This window comes from Musca autumnalis, unplaced genomic scaffold, assembly GCF_047663935.1.
Source record: "Musca autumnalis isolate F117 unplaced genomic scaffold, ASM4766393v1 scaffold_5, whole genome shotgun sequence".
Lineage (NCBI taxonomy): Eukaryota > Metazoa > Arthropoda > Insecta > Diptera > Muscidae > Musca > Musca autumnalis.
In genome coordinates, this window is record NW_027412088.1 from 95,418,694 (window position 1) to 95,432,856 (window position 14,163).

General features: G+C 43.2%; 1 protein-coding gene across 1 annotated transcript in view; it reads right to left on the reverse strand.

Annotated features, from left to right (window-relative positions):
• The window catches only part of wun2 (wunen-2), a 59,486-nt gene that overhangs the window by 10,498 nt on the left and 34,825 nt on the right, over window positions 1-14,163 (reverse strand). The window contains exon 4 of the mRNA XM_073958113.1: window positions 13,990-14,141. Coding sequence (XP_073814214.1) covers window positions 13,990-14,141 — 152 coding nt within the window. The remainder of the gene's footprint in view (window positions 1-13,989; window positions 14,142-14,163) is intronic.

A 14,163-nucleotide genomic window follows, 5' to 3' on the forward strand; every position in this document is an offset into this window, starting at 1 on the left:
ATGGGAATTATGTACATAACTAAAGTTGGATTTCTAATTCTGTCCTATTTACCGGAGAGCAAAGTCTGCAATTTCAAATTTTTTGCCTACATTGTACACATTTTCGGCGTTTTCAGTATTTTGATATTAATTTGTTAACAAATAAACAGATAACTGCAGCAATATCTAATCATTAGTTACCTTTATTACCGAATGTATCGGTTTGAAAATGTACGAATTTATCTAGAATTTAGGTTGTTGTTGTTGTAGCAACGCATATATGTTCGTTCGTGTATTATTTCAGTTATCAAGTTCCTGTGTATCCAGACTCAAGAATTCTGCAACCTGGACTGGTTGCGTCCATAAAGAATGAGGAGACAGGTGAGTGGGGTTAGCTGGGCAGTTGAATAAATGCAGAGTGTCGTGTGGTCCCAATCCACATGCTGGGCATATGTTGGGTATCGTGGCGTCAATTCTGGCCCAATACGAATTGAGGCGGCTGCATCGTCCGGATCTTAACTGAGCTAAAACCACTCGTGTTTGCCTTGGCAGCTGTCGTTCTTCTGCTGCGATGGATGGGGGATGGTTTCCAGGTACGGCATTCACACTGTATCTTCGTACTGCTTGCGTAACCATGTTGGTGTGAATGCGATTCAAGCCTGCCTGATAGGCTCGTTGATCTAGCGGTTCTCTTTTATACCTTTGGACCTCTCTCTCTAGATCATGAAGGTCTCTCCTGACGTGCCTGGGTGGGGGGCGTCTGTCCATTAAATCGTGACAGGGATGCTCACTGCGGTAACACCCAAGCAGGTACTGCATCGACAACATCTTATTGTGCTGACGCACCGGTAAAACCTTCGCCTCCTCATGAAGATGGTCCACTGGTGTCATGAGGAGGCACCCTGTTGCAGTCCTCAGGGCGGCATTCTGGCAGGTTTGAATCTTCTTCCACTGCGATGCGCTAACCTTTGCGGACCACGCTGGCGCCGCATAGCTTACCACAGACCGGCCTATTGCATTGTAGGTGGTCAACAAGGTTTCTTTATCAGCACCTGCCGGCCAGCGACTTGAGAACCTTGTTCCTACTTCTGATCTTATTGCAAATAGCTGTGGCATGCGCGGACGACTTGAACATGCTATCGAACGTTACACCCAGTATTTTAGGGTAGTTAGTGGTCGGAATCAGTGCACCATCGACCAATATGTTCAGTGGGAGCCTCATCTCAGCCGTCCATGTGGTGAACAGCGTGGCTGTGGATTTAGCGGCGGATATTTTCATATTCCTCAGATGGAAGAACTGCACTAGGTCAGCTATGTAGACATTTAACCTATCACATATGTCATCGACGATAGGACCCGACGCCAAGATCGTACAATCATCCGCATACATCACGATCTCTATACCGTCTGGAGGGTGTGGAATTTCAGAAAGGTAGAGGTTAAACAGTTCCGGAGATATCACCCCTCCTTGGGGAACTCCCTGTTTCACTCTACGGGTTTTGGACTTCTTGTTTCTGAATTCTACAAACGACTGGCGTCCACACATATAGTTGATTACCCAACGTTTCAAACATGGCTGGAGATTAGTTTTCTCTATATCCTCGAACAGCTTGGCATGGTTGACGGTATCGAAGGCCTTCGATAGGTCAAGAGCCACCATGACTGTTCGGTCGCACGGCCTTTTCTGGTTCAGTCCTCTACTGATATGTGTGGATATGACGTCTAATGCTGTTGTAGTACTATGCATTTTCCGAAATCCATGTTGATGTTGGGCAACTGGAAAACACCTTCTCATCGTGGGGAGGAGTAGCGCCTCTAGGATCTTTGCTACTGGCGACAGGAGTGAAATCGGCCTGTACGATTCACCTCTGCTGGCATCCTTGCCAGGCTTCAGTAGCGGGACCACCCTGCCAACTTTCCAGGCATCCGGTACAACATGGGTGGCTAACGATAGGTTGAGAACACTTGTTAAATACTCAACTCCAGGTTCATCCAGCTGCTTAAGCATTACCATCGATATTCGGTGCGGGCCCAACGCTTTGGATGATTTAACGTTTCGGATGGCATCTGCAACATCGCTCATCGTAAATTGTGGTGGTACCTCCTCGGCTGGAAGAGTTCTTCTTATACGGCGTAGCACACTTCTCTTCGCCCCATCACTCTCGGGGTGCTCTATGAACTGCCGGTTAAAATAACACGCGCACCTCTTTGGGTCAGTTACTGTCACGCTGTCGTTCTTCTGCTGCGATGGATGGGGGATGGTTTCCAGGTACGGCATTCACACTGTATCTTCGTACTGCTTGCGTAACCATGTTGGTGTGAATGCGATTCAAGCCTGCCTGATAGGCTCGTTGATCTAGCGGTTCTCTTTTATACCTTTGGACCTCTCTCTCTAGATCATGAAGGTCTCTCCTGACGTGCCTGGGTGGGGGGCGTCTGTCCATTAAATCGTGACAGGGATGCTCACTGCGGTAACACCCAAGCAGGTACTGCATCGACAACATCTTATTGTGCTGACGCACCGGTAAAACCTTCGCCTCCTCATGAAGATGGTCCACTGGTGTCATGAGGAGGCACCCTGTTGCAGTCCTCAGGGCGGCATTCTGGCAGGTTTGAATCTTCTTCCACTGCGATGCGCTAACCTTTGCGGACCACGCTGGCGCCGCATAGCTTACCACAGACCGGCCTATTGCATTGTAGGTGGTCAACAAGGTTTCTTTATCAGCACCTGCCGGCCAGCGACTTGAGAACCTTGTTCCTACTTCTGATCTTATTGCAAATAGCTGTGGCATGCGCGGACGACTTGAACATGCTATCGAACGTTACACCCAGTATTTTAGGGTAGTTAGTGGTCGGAATCAGTGCACCATCGACCAATATGTTCAGTGGGAGCCTCATCTCAGCCGTCCATGTGGTGAACAGCGTGGCTGTGGATTTAGCGGCGGATATTTTCATATTCCTCAGATGGAAGAACTGCACTAGGTCAGCTATGTAGACATTTAACCTATCACATATGTCATCGACGATAGGACCCGACGCCAAGATCGTACAATCATCCGCATACATCACGATCTCTATACCGTCTGGAGGGTGTGGAATTTCAGAAAGGTAGAGGTTAAACAGTTCCGGAGATATCACCCCTCCTTGGGGAACTCCCTGTTTCACTCTACGGGTTTTGGACTTCTTGTTTCTGAATTCTACAAACGACTGGCGTCCACACATATAGTTGATTACCCAACGTTTCAAACATGGCTGGAGATTAGTTTTCTCTATATCCTCGAACAGCTTGGCATGGTTGACGGTATCGAAGGCCTTCGATAGGTCAAGAGCCACCATGACTGTTCGGTCGCACGGCCTTTTCTGGTTCAGTCCTCTACTGATATGTGTGGATATGACGTCTAATGCTGTTGTAGTACTATGCATTTTCCGAAATCCATGTTGATGTTGGGCAACTGGAAAACACCTTCTCATCGTGGGGAGGAGTAGCGCCTCTAGGATCTTTGCTACTGGCGACAGGAGTGAAATCGGCCTGTACGATTCACCTCTGCTGGCATCCTTGCCAGGCTTCAGTAGCGGGACCACCCTGCCAACTTTCCAGGCATCCGGTACAACATGGGTGGCTAACGATAGGTTGAGAACACTTGTTAAATACTCAACTCCAGGTTCATCCAGCTGCTTAAGCATTACCATCGATATTCGGTGCGGGCCCAACGCTTTGGATGATTTAACGTTTCGGATGGCATCTGCAACATCGCTCATCGTAAATTGTGGTGGTACCTCCTCGGCTGGAAGAGTTCTTCTTATACGGCGTAGCACACTTCTCTTCGCCCCATCACTCTCGGGGTGCTCTATGAACTGCCGGTTAAAATAACACGCGCACCTCTTTGGGTCAGTTACTGTCACGCCGTTGAAAGTAACAGCCGTTCTGTCATCCTTCTTTTCCGGACTCGAGAGTGATTTAACCGTTGCCCACAATTTACTTATTCCTGCACCAATGTTGCACTGCTTCAGATGGTCTAGCCACTTTTTCCGCTTATGTTCGCCCACTAGCCTGTTGACTTCAAGAGTAAGTTCTCTAACTCTTGGGTCTTCGGGGTTCGTACGACGAAGCTCATCACGTTCATTTGCTAGTCCCGTCGCCTCTGCTGGGAAATTTGGTCTTATTTCGGGTATTCGACCAGCAGGTATGTAGCGAGCGGCTGCTTTAGTGATGATGTCTCGGAAAGTTCTCTCAGCTACCCGAGGATCTGAGGGGGTGGGCAATTGACTGAAGCGGTGATTGGTAAATTCTCTGAAACCTTGCCAATCAGCTTTCCCATGGTTCAGGAAAGTACGGCGTTCAGAGGTTATGAAGTCGGCTGGTCTGTTTACGGAGACGATGATAGGGAGGTGGTCCGAACTAAGGGAAATGACGGATTGCCAGGTTACGTCATTTATCAGACCTGGTGCCACAATGGTGATATCTGGCGAGCTGTGGCAGTTTCCTCTAATCCTCGTAGGAGCGTCTTCAGTCACCGTGCAAAACGTGGAGCTATCGATTTGCTCTGCCAGCGCTGTACCCCGCTGGTCATTACCTAGGACGGAGTGCCAAAGCTCATGATGAGCATTGAAGTCCCCTAGCACCAGACGGTTATCGCCCTCTAACAGCGAACTAATATTGGGCATATAACGTCGTGCACAGCTATTCATCGGCGGTATGTACACATTAAGCAGCTCTACCTCGGCAGTACCACACTTTACTGCTACCCCCATACACTCCATGTATGGGTCACTAGAGCCAAGCTCAAGCGAGATAGGTCTGTACTGGACAGACTGGTGTATTAGGAAGGCAAGTCCTCCTCCTCCGCTTCTTGTGCGATCCTTCCGCAAAACGTTGTAACCATCACAACGAAAGCTACAGGTGGCGGTGAGCTTTGTTTCCTGGATCGCGGCGACCATGATGTTTTTCCGACTCATAAAGTCCACAATTTCACTGACCTTATTGCGGAGACCGTTGCAATTGAATTGCAGGAATGATGCATTTCCGGGCCGTTGAACAACAACATGTGGTGTTAGATGCTGTATTTGTTGTTGTTGTTGGGGAGACTGCGGGGGCGTCTCGTATTCCGACGACGACGAAGAGTCAGACGACGACGTAGAAGACGCACTGGGTGATGCAGCAAGCAGCATCATACCTGCCGCTGTAATCCCGGGTGCTACTAAGGCCAGAGCACCCACGAAAATGCACCCATTCCATACATCCATTACATCTCACCATTGTTGACATGTGGTGGATGCGGATCTGGCAAACAGAACAGATCCATACTGGCCCGGGGTTCATTTCTATCCCGGCACGGACCAGAAGAGCTCGGAGCAGGCATTCCGGGATAAATTGCCGCTCCCATGGTGAAAAAAACACATAATTGTTGAGGTGACGGCCCCTGGTCGAAGATTCCTCCGAGTCAATCCGGTGCATAGAACCGGCCGTCGCGGGATTGTAGAATTTAGGTACTTCTTTTGGGCGTAAAGACCCGACCAGGTCTACTTTTTTAAATACGTTATATCTCCAAAATACTGAACCAATTTCCATGAAATTTGCAGCAAATGCTCAAGATCTGCCATGACAATGTGTACTTTATGAATTTCAGAGAAGGTGGGGTTCCTTCCCACGCATTTATTTCAAACGCTATATGCCAAAATTATAATTATATCGGTTTCAGCATTAATTAATGGGAGACAATGGGGTTGTGTCTCAGACCTAAGGTACATATTTGGAGCCAAAATACCAGACCACGCTCACTTATTTAATTATGTTATGTCCTGAAAACTGTTGACCACGCCCACTCTTTTGAATATATTTTTTCAAAACTATTGAACATAATTTCATGAAATTTTCAGAAAATGTTCAGGAATAACTCGTGATACAAAATACTATATACTTGTTGATGAATTTCGGCGGCCTGTTGTTCTACAATCGCTATATTTGCTAAACTTATGAACGCATCGGCTTGCAAATTAATTTTCGAGATCAAATGTTCTTTCTTGGTGGCCGAAGTCCCGACCACGGCCAGTTTTTAAGTATGCTATATGCCGAAAAGTAGCGAATCGATTTTCACGAAATTTTGTGGAATGTCCCGTGGTACATGTAGGCATGCATTTCGAATGTTGCACTGTATCTCCCTATTAAGAAAAATGACATATTTACAAATTTACTTAAATGGTGATGTTCAACGGTCCATCAGCCATGAAAAACTAAAAACATATTCGTCTCAATAAGCGGGAGAATTTGACTTAACCATTTTTTTTATTATTAGATCGCTTTAGGACGATAATAAATCCAAAACAGCATCAATGGGCTAAAAAATCCGACAAAGTCCGTAAGAGAAATGAAAGGTTCCAGACAAAATCTGCTGATAAATTTAAAATTCTCAATGAATAATTCGGTTTGACAATGGACTCGTAGCATAAACTACATAAAAAGTAGTCATTAAAACGCAATACGACGGGTCAGCAACGCGGACCCGGGTCTGCTGGTACTAACAATAATTATATGCCTGATAAGACAAATGTAGATTTTGTCAAAATAATTATATAGTCCCTGTATAACCCTCTCTTACTTTTTTATTTGATGACAATTCGGTTTCTTTGTAGATAAATATGTTTGACATGTCTGGACAACAGAGGTCCTTCTTCGGTCTAGCGTAAAAAAGTATACTTTTTCCGTGTTCCAATTTTCCCTGCAATGTTTATTTGAGAATAAGACCCTTTCCAAGTTTTAGTTGGTCATATTTAAAGAGTTATTCGGTGTTTGTCTTTCAGACACAACTTTTGTTTATTTTGGAGCATAAAAGAAGCATAGCCGCCGCAGTTGAACTACAATTTCTATGCCTCAACACAGCGTATTGTTAAATGTAAACATTTGCCTACAACGAATCTCATATAGGCATGCGCAACATACAACAATAGCATGTGGCTGTTGTTGCTACTGTTTTGTTATTTGTTATGTTTTTTGCTTTTGATATTTCAGCCGATCTAACAAACAATCTTCATAGATTTATGGAAGATGTTGGAATACAAAGGCCACCTGAAGACAAAAACAAAGTCATGTACATCGGTCGCTTTATCTTATTTACTTGCCATTATTCGTTTGCGCAAACTTTTTTTTCTTGTGAAGTCGTGGTGGAGTGGTGACTTGTTAAGAAAAACCGCCGACATTCCTGAAAGTCGGTTAATTGATTATTTTCACATTGTATTTACACTAGCACTCGACAAATAACCAAGTTTTTTGTCTTCAAACAATCTCATAGATTTCGAGATAAGTTTAAACCTCTTTTTTTAAAAGTTTGTTGGTATTTACCGACTAGCTTCAAAAGAAAGAAAAGAAAAAAACACACAAGTGGGTTACAAATTTCAATGCAAATACTGATTATTATCTGAAAATGTTGGTGTAAATTGATTTTTTTTTATATTCTCGTCCACTCTCTCTCTGTAATTATTTAACACTAATTTAATGGCAATTTGCTAAAGACCATGTAAAGAGTGTGTGAAGAAAATGTGAAAAGATTTTTTCACCACATAGCGGTTTAGTGTGGACATTTTGAGAGCTATAATGGTGTACGCGGTTGATAGAGGTACGGGATGATCATTGGTTGGTTTCTCAGCAATTTTTTCTTTAAATTTATTCACTAGCTTTGATTGATGTGTGATGTTGTGAAAATAAAATTCAAGCTTCCAAGCAATCCCACGGCAGCTGGTTCTCTAGTATCGGATTGACCCGGAACCACACGATATCCGTGTTTCGGCCAGCGGTTGCCACCTCAGTGTACATATGTTTGTATTTGTATCGTTTTTCTGTGTTGAGAGCAGCATAACGCGAAATGCCTGCTCAGAATTCTTTTGGTCCGTGTCTGGTCGGAGGAAACCCCAGTACCAATATACATATTTGTGCTCGGTTTGTCACATATGCATCTTCACTCATATCCAACCTTATATATGTCAGGAGTGAGTGCATCTAAGGGGTTGCTCTGGGCTTGTCCATGCGTAGGATTAAGACAGGGACTATGTTGCCGCATGCTGCTTGAACACAGCCGCCAGCAAGTTGTCGTCAGATTACAAAACTCCCCCGCAGTCCCTCCAAACCAAGAAACCAAGCTGAACAACAACTGCACCTTACAGCGTTGTGATGGTTACAACGTACTGAGGAAAAATCGCACCAGAAGTGGTGGTGGGGGATTAGCTTTCCTATTGCACCAGTCTGTTAAATACAGACCCATCTCGTTTGAGGCTGATCCTAATGACCCGTACATAGAATGTATGGGGGTAGCAGTCAGGTGTGGAACTGCTAAGGTAGAGTTGCTGAACGTATACATTCCGCCTATAAATAGATGTATTTCAGGTTACAAGCTTAACGTCTGGTCTTGGGGGACTTTAATGCACATCATATGTTGTGACATTCGGTGCTCGGAAATGACCAGAGGGGTACAGAGCTGGCTCAGCAGATTGATAGCTCTACGTTTTGCACGGACAATGAGGACGGCCCTACCAGAATTAGCGGAGAGTGTAACAGTTCGCCAGACCTAACCATCGTATCAACTGGTCTAACAAATGAAATGACAGGCAGTCATTTCTCTTTGATCAGACCGTCTCCCCATAATCGTTTCCATCAGCAGACCCCCCCCCCCCCCCCCGATTCCATCAACTCTGAACGCCGCACTTTCGTTAATCATGGAAAAGCTGATTGTCCTAGCTTCAGAAAGTTCGCTATTCACCGCTTCAGCGATTCTGATTTTCCGAGGCATCATCACTGCTGCAGCCGCTCGCCACATACCTGCTGGTCGAATACCCCAAGTGAGAACAAACTTCCCAGCAGAGGCGGCGGGATTAGCAATTAAGCGTTATGAGCTTCGTCAAGCCAACCCCGGTGACCCCAGAGTCAGGGCGCAGACATTGGAAGTTAAAATGAATCTCCATGGTAATGCTGATATGCCAGGAGTCAAGTATCTCACTAAAGTTTCCAACCTGTCACTAGCGATGTCGGTTCTCGAAGTCTGAAAATGGGCAGGGTGGTCTCTCTACTGGAGCCAGGCACGGATGCCTGCGAAGGCGAATCTTACAGACCGATTTCGTTTTTGTCGCCCGTAGCAAAGACCTTTGAGGCTTTAGTCTTCCCCAGCGTCAGAAATAGCTATCCAGTTGTCGATAATCAGGATGGGTTTCGTAAGCGGCACAGCACGACAACAGCACTGCACGCCATCTCCATTCATATTAGCCGAGAACTCAACCAGACCAAACCGTGTGATAGGAAAGTGATGGTGGTGCTTGCCTTTTCAAAACCTTTGATACTGTCAAGCAATCCACGCTGTTTGAGGACATCGAGCAGATTATCCTCCGGTCCAGTTTGAAACAATTATATGTGTGGACGCCTGTCATACGTGGAATTCAGGAACAAGAAGTCTAAGCCCCGTAGAGTGTAACACCCCCAAAGGTGGGGGTGATATCTCCAGAACTGTTTAACATCTACCTCTCCTGTATTCCACCCTCTTTAGACGACATTGAGATCATAATGTATGAGGATGATTGTACAATATTGGTGTCAGGTACATTCCCTGATGTGATTTGTGAAAGGCAGCGCTTGAAGTGCTGACAAAGAAAATTTGTTGACCACATATAACGCCATCTATCGCAGCTGAGGAGCTTCAGCTGCCACGATAAACCAAAGTACTTTTAGCTTAATTACCCTGGGGATGGTGTAGCCGTCTGAATTCCTATAAGGCAAGGATCGATGACACCGTTTAAAACATCTGACCAGCATGTGGCGAACAGGAGACAGACTCAGAGCCGCATTAAGCAGAAAATGAACTTACAAACATTAAATAACACAATCTTACAACAACAACAATAGGGTACAGACTTATGCCCATGCAATTAAGGCAGACAAACAAATGCAGAGTGTCGTGCGGTCCCAATCCACATGCAGGACTAGTGCTGGGTATCGCGCCATCAATTCGGGCTGCATCAACCGGATCTTAACTAGACTTAACCACTCGTGTTTGCCTTGGCAGCTAACGTTCTTCCGCTGGGATGGATAGCGGATGCTCTCTCCGACATGGCATTCACATTGTACCTTTATACTGCCTGCGCAATTGCATCAGTATGAATTCTCAAAGCTACCTGATAGGCTCGTTGATCCAGATCTTGAATATCGTTCCTGACTTACCTGTGTGGGTGAGGCCTGTCCATTAGATCGTCGCAGGAATGCTAACTCAAGGAGGTACCACACCGACGTTGATGTACCGGTAAAATGTTCGTCACCACATGAATTTGGTCCTCTGGTGCCATGAGGAGGCACCCTGTTGCAATCCTCAGAACGGTATTCTGGCAGGTTTGAATATTCTTCCACTGCGTAGAGCAAACATCTTCCACCGCCTATTGATTGAAAAGAGATCAACAAGGTTTCTTTGTCTGCCCTCCTAAAGCTGCCGACCAGCGGCTTGAGAACCTTGTTCCTACTTCTGACCTTTTCGCAAATATCTGTTGTTGTAGCTGCATGTAAACCTACGTAGAAGCATAGCTTTGATGCTGGGTTGACAGCCGCTGGCCGAAACACTATGGTTTCGGGTCAATTCGGTACGAAAAACCCTGCTGCCGTGGGATTGGCAAATATGTGAGGCTTGTCTGGACAATTTAAACATGCAGTCGAACGTTACACGCAATGTATTGGGCTAGTTAGTGATTGGAACAGGGCAAAATCGACCAATATATTCAGGGGAATTCAAAGGTGTCACCTTTAGGTGGTGTTGTGAGGTCTTTCCCAAATCCATCGTACGTATGGCAGCAATATCGTCTTGGCACTTTGCATGTACATCTGTCACTGCATAAACTGCACCTTCTCTATAAAGAGTTCGAGAATTCCAGGTGCAGATTCGCAGATAACGGGGTTCAAAATGTTTGAGGGGTTGTCAATTTTAGAGAGGTTAGTTTTTTCTTATTATACCCTCCACCAAAATATTGACAAATAATTTTGTCATTCCGTTTGTAATACGTCGAAATATTCGTCGGAGGTATAGTCGAAATAGCCATGTCCGTCTGTCCGTCCGTCCGTTCGTCTGTTGAAATCAAGATACAGCTTGCAATTTTTAAGATTGAGTTTTATAATTTGGTATAGAAGTTTTAATTACTCATACGATATTTGGTATTGAAAATGGGCTATATCGGTCCACGTTTTGATATAGCCCCCATTCAACGGTACCTCCGGATTGTCGGTATTTTTAAGGTTTTAGCCTTATCATCACACCGAAATGGCTGAAATTTGGTACTATATCTTCGTTGGGGGTATAAAACTTTCCACTTGAAATTTATCGGTATAGATCCACGCCTTTATATAGCCCCCACAGAACGGTACCTCCCGATTTTCGGTATTTTGAAGGTTGTGACCTCAATATTCCATATTGGCTGAAATTTGGTATTTGATTTTCGTTTGGGGTGTTAAACTTTCAAAAAGAAATGTGTCGGAATAGGTCCACGCCTTCATATAGACCCATACAACGGTACCTCCGGATTTTCGGCATTTTGAATGTTTTAACCTCATTAACACACCGAAATAGATGAAATTTGATATTTAGTCTTTGTTGGGGTTGTTAAACTATGCACCTGAAATTGGTCGGTATAGGTCCTTCATATAGCTCTCATAGAACAGTACCTCCGAATTTTGTGTATTTTGAAGGTTGAAATTGGTATTTAGTCTTCGTTGAGGGTATAAAACTTTCCACTTGAATGTTGTTGGTATAGGTCCACGCCTTCATACACTGCCGCTCACTTGAATAGAGCCCCCTGCAAACATTTTTCAACCTCCATTTTTTTCCGAATTATACAAGATATGAAGTTTTTAAGTTTTATTATATTTTGCTTCATGTGTTTGGATTAAACCTAATCATTCATTTGCATTCAAATCCAATTTGTATAAGAATTATGCAAGGAAAACAAAAAAGTCAAAAATTGAATTAAAAAATTTGGCTCATTTGAATAGAACCGCCCTTTGTGAGTATAGCTTCATGTCCCCAACAGAATGGTATCCCCCGATTTTCGATATGTACTTTAAAGATTGTGGTATCAATATCCCACCGAAACGGCTAAAAATAGGCACTAAGTCTTCGTTGGGGGTATACAAGTTTCGAAATGAAATTTTTCGGTATTGCTCCTCGTCTTTATATGGCCCCCGTAGAACTGTCCCTTCAAATTTTCGGTATTTTGATGACTTTGGCTTCAATATTCCACCGAATGTTTTGAATTTCGTATTTGTTGGGGACATACAACTTTACACCTGATATTTGTCGGTATAGCTGCACCTCTTCATATAGACCCCATAACCAGCGATTTTCGGTGTTTTTTTTTTAGTTTTAGTCACATTGTTTAACCGAATTGACTGAAATTTGGTATTTGATCTTCATTGGAGTTCCTCCAGAAATTTCTCGAACGGTACCCCCGATTTTCGTTACGTTGAAAGTTATAGCCACATTATTTAACCGGAATAACTGACATTTTGGTATTTAGTCCTCACTAATTGTACAAATTTTTATTACAGATACGCACAATATAGACCCACGTTTTGGTACAGCCCCCATATAAGTCACATTTTTCTACCGAAGTTTTTCTCAAATTTTCGAATTGGTCCATGGTTTGGAAAGAACAACGATGACGACTCATATGAGCTCTTTTAATGGGAGTATTATCTGTTAAGATATCCTTCTCCTGCAAGGAATAAGAGGAGAAGCTTAGAAATTTAATAAATGAAAATAAGTTGTTCTTAACTACTTCAATACAGTTCGTAGTGGAAGGTATAAAAAGTTCGGCCCTGCCGAAACTAACGCCATCCTTACAAAAAAAAAAATATTTCATGAATTTTTTTACACATTTTCGTTCGTGATGTAGTTTTTTCATACTGTACAGGGACCTCACATAAGATACGTGTGCAGTTTCTTATATCCATCCGAAAGCCAGTGTTGTTTTTTCAAAAGTATGTAAGATATTCATGAGATGCAAAATCACTTTCCTATTTTTCCTTGTTTGGTAAATGCTCTTAACTTTGTTCTCATTTTCTTTTAAATGGTCGCATCGTCTCACCATCATATTGACACTGTATCAAGAAACCACAACACAACAACCTGACTGAAATACAGATAAACGCTAAACTCCCACCGTCGCAACAAATAACAAACCAACCACCTACTACAGTGAGTTTGTTGTCGAAAACACAAACTGATTGGTTGTACGATATAGTTCGCATCTAAAGTTTTTTTTTTAAATTTCTTTAATATAAAGGCAACATCTAATAACTCAACCTAGTGCTGATAGACTCAATATGTATGTACATATGGTTCATATTGTTCTGCTATAATCTCAAGACGATAACAACCACAGTGAAAATCATTAGAAGAAATTGTAAATTAAAAAATATAATGAAAACAAAACAACTCGCCATTTTTTTTCAAACTCTCAAAAGAAACCGCTATTTTTTGATTTATGAAAGGCGTTCATGAAATGCAGAAATTTGAACCTTGGCAAGACTTTATAAGCACTATTCCTAAAATGCATAATTTATTTTCTGTGTACTTGTTTCATAGTAGGATGTTTTTATAGGATGGGTTACTAAACCGACGCCCAATCCAATTTTTTATCGTTCTTATCACAGTGAGTTTGATGTCAGCTTGAGAAGAAGACGGGCCATGATAAGTCTTGGCCTATGTCATGTTAAAGCCGGTCATTTATATTTATTCAGATCCATATTAGGTGGATCTAGAATTTCTAGGATTAAAATCTATTTTTTAGGAACCCAATCTTGGGATGTCTGTACATTTTCTTATTGCCTTGGCCACTTTATCCATATTGTACTGTATAATCATTAACAAAATATATTTGTGTGACTTATTCAAACAAATTTGTTTAATAAACATAAATTACAACAACCATTGAATATTAACATGTGTGTAAAGCTTTGTTTATAACTACTTCATGACTGACGACTGACTGACTTACCATTGATATCGGCACCACAAAACACATCAAATACAGCAACCAGCTTGGCATTGTTGATTCATGATAGGGATGCATTAACGAATCATCATTGCAAAAGAAGCCGCGTTTATAGGCTTCACCCCACAGTGTAAAACTGAGAATGGGTAAACCAACTGTAAGAAAAAGAAGAAGAAA